Source organism: Fusarium verticillioides, chromosome 2, assembly GCF_000149555.1.
Source record: "Fusarium verticillioides 7600 chromosome 2, whole genome shotgun sequence".
Classification (NCBI taxonomy): domain Eukaryota; kingdom Fungi; phylum Ascomycota; class Sordariomycetes; order Hypocreales; family Nectriaceae; genus Fusarium; species Fusarium verticillioides.
Genome location: NC_031676.1, coordinates 1,143,822 through 1,157,956, shown reverse-complemented (window position 1 = coordinate 1,157,956; position 14,135 = coordinate 1,143,822). Strand labels below are relative to the sequence as shown.

General features: G+C 49.1%; 5 protein-coding genes across 5 annotated transcripts; 2 read left to right on the top strand and 3 right to left on the bottom strand.

Annotated features, from left to right (window-relative positions):
• The first annotated feature begins 640 nt into the window (after positions 1-640).
• On the top strand, positions 641-3,443 carry FVEG_06196 (origin recognition complex subunit 4). The gene is made up of 4 exons (XM_018894488.1): positions 641-1,957; positions 2,007-2,168; positions 2,219-2,647; positions 2,703-3,443. Exons 1-4 carry the CDS (start codon positions 824-826, stop codon positions 3,276-3,278), a joined length of 2,301 nt encoding a protein of 766 aa, XP_018751575.1. The 5' UTR covers positions 641-823; the 3' UTR covers positions 3,279-3,443.
• An 827-nt stretch (positions 3,444-4,270) lies between these two features.
• On the top strand, positions 4,271-7,587 carry FVEG_06195 (hypothetical protein). The gene has a single exon (XM_018894487.1). The coding sequence runs from the start codon at positions 4,574-4,576 to the stop codon at positions 5,570-5,572; it is 999 nt and encodes a 332-aa protein (XP_018751573.1). The 5' UTR covers positions 4,271-4,573; the 3' UTR covers positions 5,573-7,587.
• Positions 5,581-7,205, bottom strand: FVEG_06194 (hypothetical protein). The gene has a single exon (XM_018894486.1). It carries the CDS (start codon positions 6,833-6,835, stop codon positions 6,323-6,325), a length of 513 nt encoding a protein of 170 aa, XP_018751574.1. The 5' UTR covers positions 6,836-7,205; the 3' UTR covers positions 5,581-6,322.
• An 856-nt stretch (positions 7,588-8,443) lies between the features above and the next one.
• On the bottom strand, positions 8,444-8,560 carry FVEG_06193 (hypothetical protein; the record flags this gene model as incomplete). The annotated part of the gene is made up of 1 exon (XM_018894485.1): positions 8,444-8,560. The coding sequence occupies one exon, from the start codon at positions 8,558-8,560 to the stop codon at positions 8,444-8,446; it is 117 nt and encodes a 38-aa protein (XP_018751572.1).
• A 1,352-nt stretch (positions 8,561-9,912) lies between these two features.
• Positions 9,913-12,071, bottom strand: FVEG_06192 (hypothetical protein; the record flags this gene model as incomplete). Its single annotated transcript, XM_018894484.1, has 2 exons — positions 9,913-11,183; positions 11,364-12,071. The coding sequence occupies 2 exons, from the start codon at positions 12,069-12,071 to the stop codon at positions 10,338-10,340; spliced, it is 1,554 nt and encodes a 517-aa protein (XP_018751571.1). The 3' UTR covers positions 9,913-10,337.
• Positions 12,072-14,135: the final 2,064 nt, after the last annotated feature.

Here is a 14,135-nt window from a genome sequence, read left to right as displayed (position 1 = left end):
ATAAGGCTGGGAGAGCGTTAGAGTCTTTAGTGGAGACTGTTGCTATTGAATGCAACGGCTGAACCAAAGTTCCCAGGATGTTTCATTTTGTCTTTGCTCTTTTGGGTTATATTCTTCGTGGCGCTGACTGTTTGTGACGCTGGCGATGGATCCTTCGCTGGGTTTTGCTTACCACTCGCATGCAGAGAGACCTTTTGCGTCCAGCCGCTCTATATACCCTGTATTCTGCGGTCTGATAGACATGCAATCATGGTTTTAAACATGTTTGGTTCTGCCTCTAATTGACTAATTTGAGATAGAATAGTTGGGGAAATAAAATTCAACGTGCAATATAATATAAATATCCACTGTAGCATGGCAGAGATCATAGTTGAGTATGGTCTGATACTTGAGATGAAGATGCCTGCGCCCCCGCGGTCAGATGCAACCAAATTGAGTCATTAGCGGCTGAAACATATAAATAGACCGAGTCACTGCATGTAAATGCAAGCACAACAACCCCTGGACTCGAATTACGGAACCAACATCCATTGTCTTTGAAGGATGCAACCCAGTTAGGAAACTCACAAACCAACAGCATCTCATAAGGCTGGTAAAGTGGGCCATTGTGCATATTCCCCATGTCCCGTGACTTGGCTCCATTCAAGCGCTTAATTCTCATCTCGACGCGTCAAACGCGCCTCCCCCTTGACTTGACTTGGTAACTTTAGCGCAACCAACTCATAATGTCAATGAGCAACAAAAACAAACTTCGAGACGATGCAATGTTAGCTTTCAGTACGGAAACCATTTGACGGTAGTTTCTGTCATCCACGCAACCACAATGGACTCTCCTAGCCAGGACGCAAGCGCTCGAAAGAGAAATCATTTTCAAGACGATCCTGTACCTACTCCTCCAACATTAAAGAAACGAAGAGTCGACGGACTCGCACAGGGATCGCCCTCGACCCCGAAAGCTCTCGATGCTATCAACTCAGCATATCCTCCTACTATATCCAGTCAAAACGCCTGGCCACCGGTGAACAACAACCTTGAAGCGCCCAACTCCAACACCCAACCTGCAGCTCAACCATCACAACCACCACCACCACCAGCTTCTGCAGCGCCCAAATTTCGACCAGCCATCAAACTATCTGCTTTGAAAGGCACAATATGGGACACTCAAGATGCGCCCCGTCCTGTACCTCTACCCAAAAAAGTAGGTCCTGGGCGACCGAGAACCACAACAGCCAAGAAACCACCGGGACCCAGGGGCAGACCACGAAAGAAGAAGGTGCAAGAGGGGGAGGAAGAAAACCAGCAAGTCACTCAAACGCAAGAATCAGCCGACGAGTTGGCCATGGCAAATGGAAATCTATCGGTAGCGAAACCTACACCAAAGGGAATTCTGACTCCAAAGAAGGGCAGACCACGAGGACGACCACCGAAAAATGTTAGTTTTGGGGCAGGCCAAGATCGAAATGGAGAGGTCTACTTTGAGGACCTGCCGAAGAGCGCCAAGACACCTCGTAAGGCGGCCAACTCTGAGGCGGACGAGCTTGTATGCGCAATCTGCATCAAACCGCACTCCCAACCTCCGAACCAAATTATTCTATGCGACATGTGTGATTTTGCCGTTCATCAAGAATGTTACGGAGTGCCTGATATCCCTGAAGGCGATTGGCTTTGCAAGTCATGTACTCAAGAGGACATACTTAAGACGCCGAAAAAGACTGCAGGTGTCGAGGTTCCGGCCATCAAGATCGCAGCGGATGTACCTGATATTGCTAACTTGGAACAACATGTGCGATCATTACAGCGAGTTCTTCTGGACCGATGTACAGGGAGAAGACGCTTACAGTTGCCTGGCCAGCTGGAGGCTGAGGAGAAGGTTTACCAACTTGTGGAACAAACCGTTGTTGCTGGTGAAGGAAACTCAATGCTTGTCATTGGAGGGAGAGGCTGTGGAAAGACTACTGTAAGTTCACTGTTCCCGGGATGAACCGAAAGCTAATTCCACATCTCAGTTGTTAGAAAAGGTCATCTCGGATGTATCTCAGGAGCACAAGAACGACTTCCATGTCGTGAGGCTCAATGGTTTCATCCACACAGACGACAAGCTTGCGCTCAAAGAAATTTGGCGACAGCTGGGCAAGGAGATGCAGGTCGAGGATGACTTGGTGACCAGAGTGAGTGGTCTCAACACCCAACCCTTGGCTAGACTTTACTGACCATGTAGACAAACTATGCCGACACCATGGCGTCATTACTGGCTCTCTTGTCACATCCCTCTGAAATTATCGGTACAGACGAAGGTGTCACGTCACAGTCGATTGTGTTTGTGATTGACGAATTCGACATGTTTGCATCCCACCCTCGACAAACACTACTGTACAACTTGTTTGATATTGCACAATCACGAAAGGCGCCCATCGCCGTAATTGGCTGTACGACCCGGTTGGATGTTGTAGAGATGCTGGAGAAGCGAGTCAAGAGTCGATTCAGTCATCGTTACGTCTACCTCTCTCTGCCCCGGAACCTTCAAGCCTACTGGCAAGTTTGCAGGCAGGGATTGATTGTCGATAGTGATGAGGCTGAAAAGGAGAGTATCAACACCTATCTTGAAGGACATGCTGAGTTTCAGCAGTATTGGAGCCAAAAGATAGAGGTAAGTCAAAGCAAAGCATGTCTATGACTTTGCCGGATACTAACACCCAGCCCAGGGCCTCTACAGAGAACGATCCTTCCAGGACTTGCTTCAGTATCACTATTACACGACCAAGTCGACTTCGGCATTCCTTACCGAATGGATTTTGCCCCTGTCGGCTCTCTCAGCTAACGATGTCACACTCAAGATACCTTCTGTGCAAGGAGAGATTGAGTCCTTGACAGCCCCTGATTCCAGACTTCACCTGCTGTCTACACTGTCTGAGCTGGACCTGGGTCTCCTTATTGCTGCAGCGCGATTGGACATTGTCGCACACACGGACACGGTCAACCTGGCAATGGCGTATGATGAGTACAGCTCCTTAATGGGCAAACAGCGAGTGCACTCGGCAGCGGCAGGCATGCTTGCTGTAGGTGGAGGTGTACGAGTCTGGAGCCGGGGCGTGGCTGGTATAGCATGGGAACGGCTGATCTCCCTTGGTTTGCTTGTACCAGCCGGTATTGGTGGTGCCCGTAACCTAGGACATGGTGGATTGGAGGGCAAGATGTGGAAAGTCGATGTCGCACTGGAGGAGATCCCGGCAGCGGTGAAGCTGAACGCTGTACTGGCGAGGTGGTGTAGAGAGATTTAGTGGAGGAGGTGAGGCAAGGCAAGGTTGTTTTACGATATGATGCCCTACTGGCGTGTTAGATACACATCTGTACTCCATTGATAGAGTCAGGATTAATGATGCCCCTGCATCTCCATGTCTTTTGTAGAGACATGTAAAGAATACATCGGCGATACTTTGTTAACATCCTTGGTTTGCTAAAGAGGTTTGCGACGGGAACAAGACGGCCTTGCAAGAGGATAGTTGCCCCTTGAAGATCGCGGTGAGTTATTCTGGGACCCGAGTTTACGGCACGCGGGAAACACGGCACACTAGTGAAGAGCTGTGAGGAGAAACAGTTTGAGGTTTCGAATATAGTAGACAAGGGTTTCAAGGAGATGATCTTTGCAAATCAAAGTCCATCTGTAGATTTCCAGAATATTTCCAGATTTACTCCATGCTACACTGGAACTCTGCTTCGGCAATATTATGGATATGTCTGAAGATACTAGGGGCTTTTTTAGGTCCTCTTGATGGGCATAACATGCTAAAATCTCACGGGGCAGACGAGGGTGCGTTTTAGTGAGACGTGTCAAGTGACAGCGCAAATTTGTAATCGATTTGATGATGTTTTATGTTGATATTTGAAACAAGTGAAGCTATTTTTATTCAGTGAAAGTATTTGAGTACTTGATGAATTATTCTTAAAGCTGGTCACGTCACTGAAGATGGCTGAGATTAGGTCAAGATGAGCTCGAGCTAGTGGCAAGCGAATACAACACTTGCCAGTTCCCGAGCGTCTTCGGTCAAGGAATAGAAGGTTCGATACGTGGAGCGGCCGGCACCTGCAGGGTTAGTTAGATTTTGTGGCTTACGACCGTGCCTGCCTTCCATAGCTGAACTGAACTGGGGCTGAAGGATCGCATTTTCAGCAGGAGATGGGCAAGTAACGTAGCAGTGTCGTACTTGCCCATGAGTCCCAATAACATGGGTTGGATTGGATGCAATAAATTCTTGCTGAGGCAAGAGTGAATCAACTTTCGTCATCACAAATAAATCTTCAACAACAAATTAAGAGATCGCCAACATTTTACTTAGTCAAACCCATAAAAACTTGGAACCCTCGGACCCTTTTTTTCGTTCCGTACATATTCTTTGATCATCATTGCTCCTCAACCTTATTATTCTTTATTATCATCATCCATTCATTACTCAGCATTTCATCATCTCACTGCTCTCACCCAGCAGCCTGCCCTTTACCTACCTAGTTATACGGCACCAACTTAGAAAAATACGTGTAATACTGTGTCGATCACAACCATCACCAAAGCAAAACCATGACTCGGTCAACATTCACAACTATCACACCCTTACCCTCAGACATATCCAGAGAGCATGTAGTCGACTTTCTGCACGATCATCTCGCCATGATCGACTTGAATCCTCTCATTATAGAACGCCACCAAATCCCTCCTCCACCACACGCCCCGGAGGATGAGAAGAAGTGTGTATGGTACTCCATGACGGACCGTATCGACTATCTTCCCGGCGGCCTAGTCTCCGGCCAGGTCTCTTACACCGCAGCCTTCTTCGACTCTCCTGATGGCCTGCAGACGCACAGCTACGCTCCTATGGGGCTTGATCTCCGTGGGCGTTGGTCTGTAGGTGGCACGATGCCAGGAGAGCGCCCGCAGCCTGTTGAGCTTGGTCTTGGGGCGCCTACTACGGGTCTCTATCTCCGTGAGGATGTCGATATGCGCTGTAACATGCTCATGGTGGGGTTTGTCAAGAAGACTATTAAGAAGTCGCACGGGACACTGGTCGAGAAGCTATCTCAGAAGAGCTCCATGAAGATGGCAAGGCACTCTATGCAAAACTTTGGGTCCAGCTTTCCAGGAAGTCTTCAAACGCCAACCCCTACAGGGTCTGAATCCTCAGCAGTACCGCCTATGGGGCCGCTTCTCCCACCTGCCGTGAGCAATGACCAGCGCGGGTTTGCCCCGGACCTATCTTCACCACCTGCCTATGGCCACGGCACATCCTCTTCCTCTTCAAATTTGGGCAACATATCCGTACATCCGCAGAGAAGCGGCGGTCTGGTACCCCCTGGACAACCTCAGCGGCTAGATTCGAATCAGTCAGGGCTTGGTCATGCAGGAACTGTCTATCGTGGCAACAGCAGGCCTGATCATTACACCGAGTTCTCTGGTCAGAACCCCTACGCTAACTCACGGACCCCATACGATGAGCGGGAGAACTTTGCGGAACTAGACGATGGCACCCATAACCATCCTCGCCACTACGAAGAAAAGTCAGGGCCCGCAGAGCTACCTTGAGGCTCGCATGCTGCAGCATAACATGGCCGATCTATGTTTCTTTTTGGTTTGGAGCAGGGGCGTTATTTCGAGCCCGGACTGTTATGTCTATCTTTTGAATATCACATCATATCATATCAGGTACGAGCGGAGCACATTGACAATATACAGAATATCGGACGCAGCTTTAATGAGCATAATGATAAAATTACGTTGAGTACTATACGTATTCATATTATACCAACGATAAAGATCATCTCCTAGCAATGCAAATGCCATCCGAAGCTCCCGTTCTATCAAAAAGTCCCAGAAGAACAAAAGAAATCCCCTTCAGTGTGACTTATCCGACCCCGGGAAACCCTTTTAGTGGGGGATGGGGTTCACAAAGAAGATCACCAGCTCTAAGCCCCTGAACAGATGGTCTTTCTTCCTCATCCTTCCTTTGATCAAGCCACACCCAGCTTCTAGTGTCTGAGACATGAGTGTGGTGTTTGAAGGGGGGATGGGAGTAACAAGAGTCCCACTCTTCAACGGTCTAAATGCGAGTGCATGATGGCCCAAAGAAGTCAAAAAAAGGTTGTCATTAATACGTTGGTGATGAGAAGCGAAGCGAAGTTTTCGTTGAGTGCTCGTAGGGAATCATAGCGTTGTGAGCCGTAAAGATCTGACAGTCTCAGACGAAAGTTGGCAAGCTGACGAGCAGATGCTGTGTGACTGATCGTGTTCTGAGACTGAAGATACTCGTGAGAGAGTTGAATTGTCTTTGCGAGCTTACAGAGCAATGAGGCCGAGCATGGCCGCCAGGCCGAGACCGACCTGGACAGCACCGGCGCCGGCAATGACGACGGGAGTCTCGGGCACATCCGTACCCTTGGCGGGGTTGGTAGACTCAGGAGCCTTGGGGCCGCCGGTGGTCTTGGCAGGGTGCTCGGGCTGCGCAGGGTGCTCAGGCTGCTCGGGCTTGGAGGGGTGCTCAGGCTTGGGGGGAGCAGGGTGGTAGGGCTTGCCAGGGATCCAAGTAGGGCCAGCGGGGTGAGTCTCAGTGACGGTGCAAGGGCAGTCAGTGATGGTCAGAGTGCAAGGCTCAGTGACAACGTAGTCCTTGCCTCCGAGGTGGAAGCTGGTAGGACCAGCGCAGACAGTGGTGTAGACATCGTACACACTGGTGATGGTGACGGTGCCGTTCTTGACGCCGGTAGGCTGAGGAGCAGGAGAGACAATGGCGGCCTGGACGGCGGAGAAGCCAGCAAGGGCAACGAGAGCGGCGGTGTTGAATGAGTACATCTTGAATGACTTGATTGGTTGCTTGGGACTTGAAAAAGAGGGAGTGAGTTCCGGTTGGACTAGCGAATGCAAAGTTTTGTTGGAGTGAAAGATAGTGGTCAAGCGAGTGACTTGGGCGAGGTTTGTTAACGAGTGTGGGTTGCAAAGAACGAGAAAGATGCTGAGTGCTGAAGAGGAAGAAAAGAGTGTTGGTGTGGTTGACGAGGCTGCCTTATATCTGTAAATGAAGGCTCAGAGTCAGACACTGGCCAAGAAGAATCAATATGTTTATCTCGGCTGGCCCCCCATGTGTCTCCTGTGTCTGGACCTGACTCTCCTGCTCTCTCAGCTTGCGACAGTCTAGCCGCCACATGAAAGAATGGTAAACAGGTACATCGTCATGCGGCTTCATTCCAGTGCGCAAGGGAGAGGCACATGGAGATTAGGGCTCCGTAACTAGGGAGTTGTTGACCTTGGTTACATTACATGATGCAGGGAGGGGATTTTATGTGCAGTGAGTGAGATGAGATGTTCTGAGACGGCTATTTTCGAGAGATTGATTGTTGAGATGTTTTGTTTCTGTGTACTTTTATTATTATTTTCTTTATCTGGTTGTGGTTGATGAGTGTAAGTGGTTTTTGAGTCCTGATAGCGGGTGATATCTTGGCAGCCAATGAAATGAATGGTAGACAGCATAGTCTTAGTTAGGCAATATCGTGTAAGTGGTGTTCAAAACATTCAAAGTAAACAAACTAGAGAATAAACAATTCAACTATAATCTTAATTCTATTTCCAACAAATCCACATGATTTGCCCAAAAAGAGCAAAAAGAAACGATGGTGCAAGAATCGGTCGATCTGGAAGCCCCGTCTCTCGTCTCTCTTGAGTCTCCCTCCCTTATTGACTCATATGCCGTTGACCCCCACATACCTCAGACATGACACTAACACGATAGACATTGTCCAAAAAGATTAGATTACTACCTACTTCAGCTTGGGATAATAATAACATGAAGCCTCTCTCTGATGCAATCTATGGCTAATGAGACAAATACTCTCGGGTCAAGAGTGCCGAGGCATGAACTGTGAACAAGCTTTTCTCCCAAAATCATAAGCATAGCATAGGAGAAAGGAGAAAAGGGAAGAAAATCGTAGAGGTCATTGTCTTGTAGTTTAATTGAGCACATGCAGTCAACGTCTCTCTGCCCCTATTGTATGCATCTTTATCTCACTAGACGTTGAGTATCTGTAGATCGTGCATGCATGATGAGATTGATCGTTGTTCAGACACGGCACATGCAATCGAATCGCGACATATCGCGTGCTCAAAAAATAATTTGAGCAAGTGAAGCAATCTCCTTATCAGAAACAAACACAGCATTCTTGGTGTGTCCAAATTATGGCTACACATTCCTCTCAAGTTCTTTAGCCGATATCTCTCTATATAGAATGGTCCATTATACAAACTCCTCACCAGCCATACCAATCAATCACAGGCGCAGGCACAAAGTCATGACATGATTCACAAGATGTTCAGATCATGCTTGACTCGAATTCATTTCTTCATCTTTATTCCTCTCGACAAAATCCATCAGAGAGACTGCTCAGATTTCTTTCTTTCTTTTTTTTTCTATGTACAATTGTCTTTCAGCGCTGGCCCGCCGTGTAATGTTTGGTAAAATGTACCCGACTCCTTCCAATGCAATGCATTACTTTCGGTTCCTCGACGTGGCCCCGTTCGTAGCATGAATAAATGAGTAGAGACAAAGTGAGAGAGAGGGGGGGAGACGGAGTGAGGTAGAGAAGAAATAGGACCACCCTCCCCTCCTAGAAGTAGAAGGAAAAAGAAGAGAATAACACAAACAACAAAGCTAACAAGAACATAGATAGATGCCGTGAGTTTTGGTCGTCGAAAAACGAAAAACAAAAATCATTCTTCGCGCTGTACAAATCAATCAATCGATCGCACACTCAAGTCCATCCTATATCCATAGTCATGATTCGGAATCTCGGTCTTGGAAACCCAATGCAGCGCTTCTCGATTCAGCCAAGTAAGTACTCGACATAGGCAGGCAGGCAGTAGTCATCACATTGTTGTGATATCACTTCTACCAAATACCCCCCAATGCCTCGCTTGGCGATACCAAGACCTGATATCTCCCGACGATGTATCGGCGGCCGACCCAGGCGCGATCTAGTCCCCGTAAAAGATTTTTTTTTTCATCGAGGGTCCATAATCGATGAGAAAAATAGGGACCGAAACTAGGAACCGGCCGAGTAAGATCGGAGGCATCCGAACTTAAACAAGAGACCGTTGTCGGAAAGGCAGAGCCGGGCCGGGAGGCGGAGGGATAGCATAACCATGACCCCCAGAACGCTAGCCTTGGAACAAGGAAGCCGAGGCGACAAATAAAATACAACAAAAGGCAAAAATAAAAGGTAATAAAATAGCTCGGAAAACCCAAATAACACCGATAATGCTTGGTAGGTATGGCTCTATGTGGTATCGTTTTGAAGGTGGCAAACGCTCGGGTAGCCAAATCTGTCAAACGTCTCTATGCAAATGACTCGTTCGTTTAAAAATGAGGCAGATGATGGATGTGAGAATGCTTGCTTGCTTGCTCGTACTCCAGCGCTGTGAGGAAGGCTTCTTTTTCTGGTCAGGTCATGGCGGCTCGCTTCTGGATTAGGCTTTCATTTCCCTTCTTTTCAAGCCTAGCACAGCCAGTAGCTAGCCATGCCATCAGCCAAGTGCCAGCCCTTCCTAGTGCAGTCTGAGGTCAAATCCCTTGGAGATCATCACTTTCGGTTTGATCTGCTCTGGCTTCGCTCAGGTCCTCGGCCGACCACGTCAAACTCGTAGTTTCGCAATTGCTGCTCGTACTTGGGGCTGCGGAGGAATTTTGGTACAGAGTCCTATTTTTTTCCCTCTCGTTAGCATCCATCTGTCATTCTGCACCATCATCGCTCTGATCGGCATGTCCGAGAACGGAATTGGAGGCTGGAGGGGCGGTTTTTAGTCAAAACTTACACTAGCCATCAGCTTGAACACTGCGTTTTGAGCGTCCTCAAACAACGACGTCACCTCTTGCAGCGTGTCAATCATGGCCACGTCCTGTCCAACGGCCTTGGTCATGCGAGTTGCCAAGTTGTTGCGCAGTTGATGGTCAATGTTGAGTTCGCACGGCGATCCTGGAGCCAGGAAAGCGTTGTAGATACCATATGCCGAGGCCATAATCTCCTTGATTCCGTCCATGGCATTAGTGTTGGGCGACTTTTGAGCCGCCCTTGTGGCAGCCTTGCAGCTACGCACAAACTCGTCAACATCTTGATAGAAGGACAAGTTTTCTTCGCAGTGGGTATCTCGTAGTTGCTCGCGGAAGAGGAGACGTAGCGCGGGGTCGTTGAGGATCTTGTCCAGACGCTGGGTGTTGGAGTCCCTAGTGATGCCGTTTCGCTGAGATGCGGCACCGCCTTCGCTCTCCGAAGGTCGGCCCCGAGAGGCAGCACCACTGACAAGATCCTTACCGCGTTGCGAGAGTTGGTAAATGGCGTATTTGGTGGGTTGGAACAGGTTGCATCCCAGGATTTTGCGACATATAAGCGCGGTCCTGGGCCACGGGCTCCATTAATTCGTACTCAACGAATAGAGTAGCCACCTCAACAGTCTCTCGCTTGTCCACGATGGTTGAGCAATCCATGAGCCAGTCAGTGGCAGCCTTGCCAGTGAAGGTGTCACGATATGTCTTCCCGTTCACCTTGCGCTCGGCAGCCATCTTCACTCCGGTAAGGCCATCTCGGTAGTCATGCAGCGAGTCTGAATCGGCGGCGTTAACGGTAGTCTTGATGTTGCGGCCCTCGGAGCCAGCAAAGCGGCGGAAGATGACCTCGATTGTTCCTTGGTCGTGAAGAAGCTTATCAGTCTGTGGATCTCGCTCTAACAACACCAACTGGGTGGAGGCGAGGTTAGCCAATTCCGACACTTGCTTCTGTTGGATGCCGTTTCTAGCGCAGAATCTATCCAGAACAGTGATACCCTTGGGAGTTAATTGCCAAACAGAGCCCTTCATCGTGTAAACCTGCTGATATTTGCCATCTGCTGATTCGATAAAGCGAGCCTCCAAAAATCGTTGACAGATAGAGCGGGCCATGTCCTTGGCCATGGAGAAGGTTGTGGTTGTGGTGGTTGTGACGATACGAGAAGGATCCTTGGGATCTGGCATACGGTTGGATTGAGAGAACTTCAGGGAGCCCAGGTTGTTGATGGCATCCTCGGACAGAAAAGTGTACTCAACCTTGGTCAATCGGACACGGTGGGCTGAGAGCGGCAGCAAACTGACGACAAGAGTTGAGAAGAGATCCTTGAAATCCTATTTGTGCAACAGTCAGTGGGTGTTTTTTTTTTTTTTTTCTTTTTCTTCTTTCCTTCTTTTTGGGGAACAGGGTTTCAAGAATACGCAATGGCGCAGAGGCTACGCGTGTGCGCGCACGAGGTAAAACGGCGCCTTAAAGGCACACCAAACAAGGTTGGGTAGGACAGCAGGGCGTACCTTTGTGAATGGACGGTCATCGTCCGTCATGCGCAACAACCGCGAAGAAGTCTGATGCATCTTGTTTGCTGTGGAGGACTTGATAGGGGGCGGGAGGTTCGGGTCTGTGGACGTATAAGGCTGGGACGGCGGGTTGTTTGCCTGCAGAGTCTGGGGAGCGACTTTGCTGTCCAGATATGCACCCGAGGAAAGCGATTGGTTTGAGGAACTTCGTAGACGGTGGTACTTGTCCGGGCTGGAGGGTTCCGACGAGGGTGAGGAGCTCGTGAGCAAGGAGAGTCTTGAAAGAGCACCAGAAGACTGTCGAGGTCGAATGGCAGGCTCTGAAATAGCAGCAATGGCGTTTTGTGTGCGGTCAAAAGCTGAAGCGGCCAGGGCAAAGAGGCTTGTCGAAGAACGGTTGTTCAATCTCGAAACTGAGGAAGCCGTATGGCGATGATGGCTCTGCTGTGGATGATAAGGGACGTAGGCCGGCTGGTTTGGATTTGAAGTTGAGGCTGAGGTTGAGGCAGAGGAATTGCCGGAGGTAGCGGAGGTGTTGATGTGTGCTGGAGGTAGAGGTGTAGGAAGAGGCGAACGGTCCGAAATAGAAGAGCGTGGTGTGTTCGTGGTTGTATCCTGGTCCTGGTCGTGGTCTAGTGCGAGTGGTGTATCAGAAGGAGAGGCAGAGTGAACCGTGGGCCTTTGGTGTTGCGACTGAGTGGCCATCTAACGGGAACGAGAAAGGTCAGAAGGAGGGGAGTTTTGCGGTGACGGCAGTGGGAGAGGTTCAAATAAGAAGGAGGATGGATGGACGTGGTGGATGTGCAAGTGAAAGTGGATGTGGATGTGGGATGTGGATTTTTTTGGTCTGGTCTGGTTTGGTTGAAGGAAAATCAGTCCAACTAAAGGTCAAAGCATGCAAGACCAGACAGACCCAGGTGTAAGTGTAAGTAAGCGCAAGCAAGTGGGACACAGACTGTGAAGGAAGAAAAGGATAGATACCCTCAGGACCTAGAATAGGACAGGACTGGACAGCCTAGAGAGAGAGAGGGAAAGGATAGGATAGGGATAGGGATTAGGGATTGGCAGCCCCAGAGTAAAGAAAAAGAGAGGGTAAAAAAAAGGTGAGGGAGTACGGGCACAGGTACAGGTACTGGTACTGTACTGCTACAGGTACAGAAGCCCTCCCCCCCCAAGACCGGCCACCCCTACTAAACTGAACTGAACTTGAACTGAACTGAACTGAATTGAGGGGGAGGGTGGGGTGTCAAACGGGATTCCCTCTAGTGAATGTACGGGCGTGGCCCTAACTGTAAAAGGTCCCCTCCCCTCCTGGTGGGTCCCTCCCGACCTCCGTTCTCTTCGTCTGTCTGAGGTCAAAAGGTGGGCGCTGAGAATAGCGGGCGAAATGGAGATGGTGATGGTCTTGGCCTTGGCTTTTCCCTCTCCACAACTAAAACTAAACAAGCAGTAGCAGAAGCAGTAGCCAGGGTCAAGGTCAGGGTCAGGGCAATCACTCGCGACTACTAGGCAGGCAGGCAGGTAAAGAAGCTACCTAGCTACCAGGGCAAGGGTAGAAAATCTCCAGCAGCTAAAAAAGAATCAAAGAGCGAGCAAGAGAGCGGAGACAGAGAGAGAGAAGAAAAAGAAGAAACAGAAAGAAAAATGCAGACAAGGGTCTATTCCATGTGGGCTTGCTTGCTTTCATCCATCTTCAACCACACCTGTGTCTCTCATGCTATGGTGCAACAATCCGTCTCGGAACGCCGGGGCCTGAATTGCTTGTCTGTCTCTCACTCTCAATCCAGTGATAACATGTCTCCAGAACAAAAGACCCCATGTCCTGGGGCTTCAGCGCATCTTCGCGCTGGAGTTGGTGTATCGACATGTCGCCAGCCTGACCGGTCATCTCATTCTACCTATGTAAGGTAGGCAGTAGCCATATGTATGGATGCATGTTCACCACGCCGTGTCTGCCGTAGCGTAGCGTCCCGTAGCACAAGACACCTACCTACAGCTTCTTTTGCAGAATTGACGAACCAATTCCCTTGAGTCGTAAAAAGAGGCTTTTGGTAACCTCTCGGCCAACAGTAGTCTCTCTTTCGTAGCGCCATTAATGCTCCCGGTCCCGTACCTTTGGTACAGCACATTGCCTGTCGGCTCCGACTGAAACATGGAGAACAGAGGAAAATAGATATCAGATATCAACAACTAACGTTGTTAGTTGCGGTATGTATGAATACATACCAACAAGCTGGAGAAGCCCGTCAGCAGCTGTACTTTAAGCGAACAGGGGCGTTGGCACTAAACAAAAAATCCTTTGATATCACCAGCCCAATGGCATTGTCATATCCATATGACAAACGAGATGAAGCTTTTTGATCACGATAACATATCATCCGAATTGACATAGGTTTTCGTCAATCCTAAGTATCTGTTCCTCTTCAATTTCTTCTCTTCCAGTGCCATGCCCCATCAACACTGCAGCTGTGAAAAGAATGTAGGGCTTAAACCACCAAATCCACTGCTGGCTAGACTTTGACATACAGCATATCCGCTTCCAGCAGCTTGCATGTCTGGTGTTGACGCACGCTGGGGCCCTCATAGCTCATATGCGTTATTGTTGCATTTGGGACTACATACATATATGCACTAGAGCGCTGTACGTAACGCGTTAGGGCATCAGATATGTTGAGGAGGGTTCACAGGCTGAAACTATTCGACTCTTTGAGCTTTGCGGAATGCCTGCACCATTTTTTGCTGATCTGCAAGCGGTCTGCAAAGCAAACT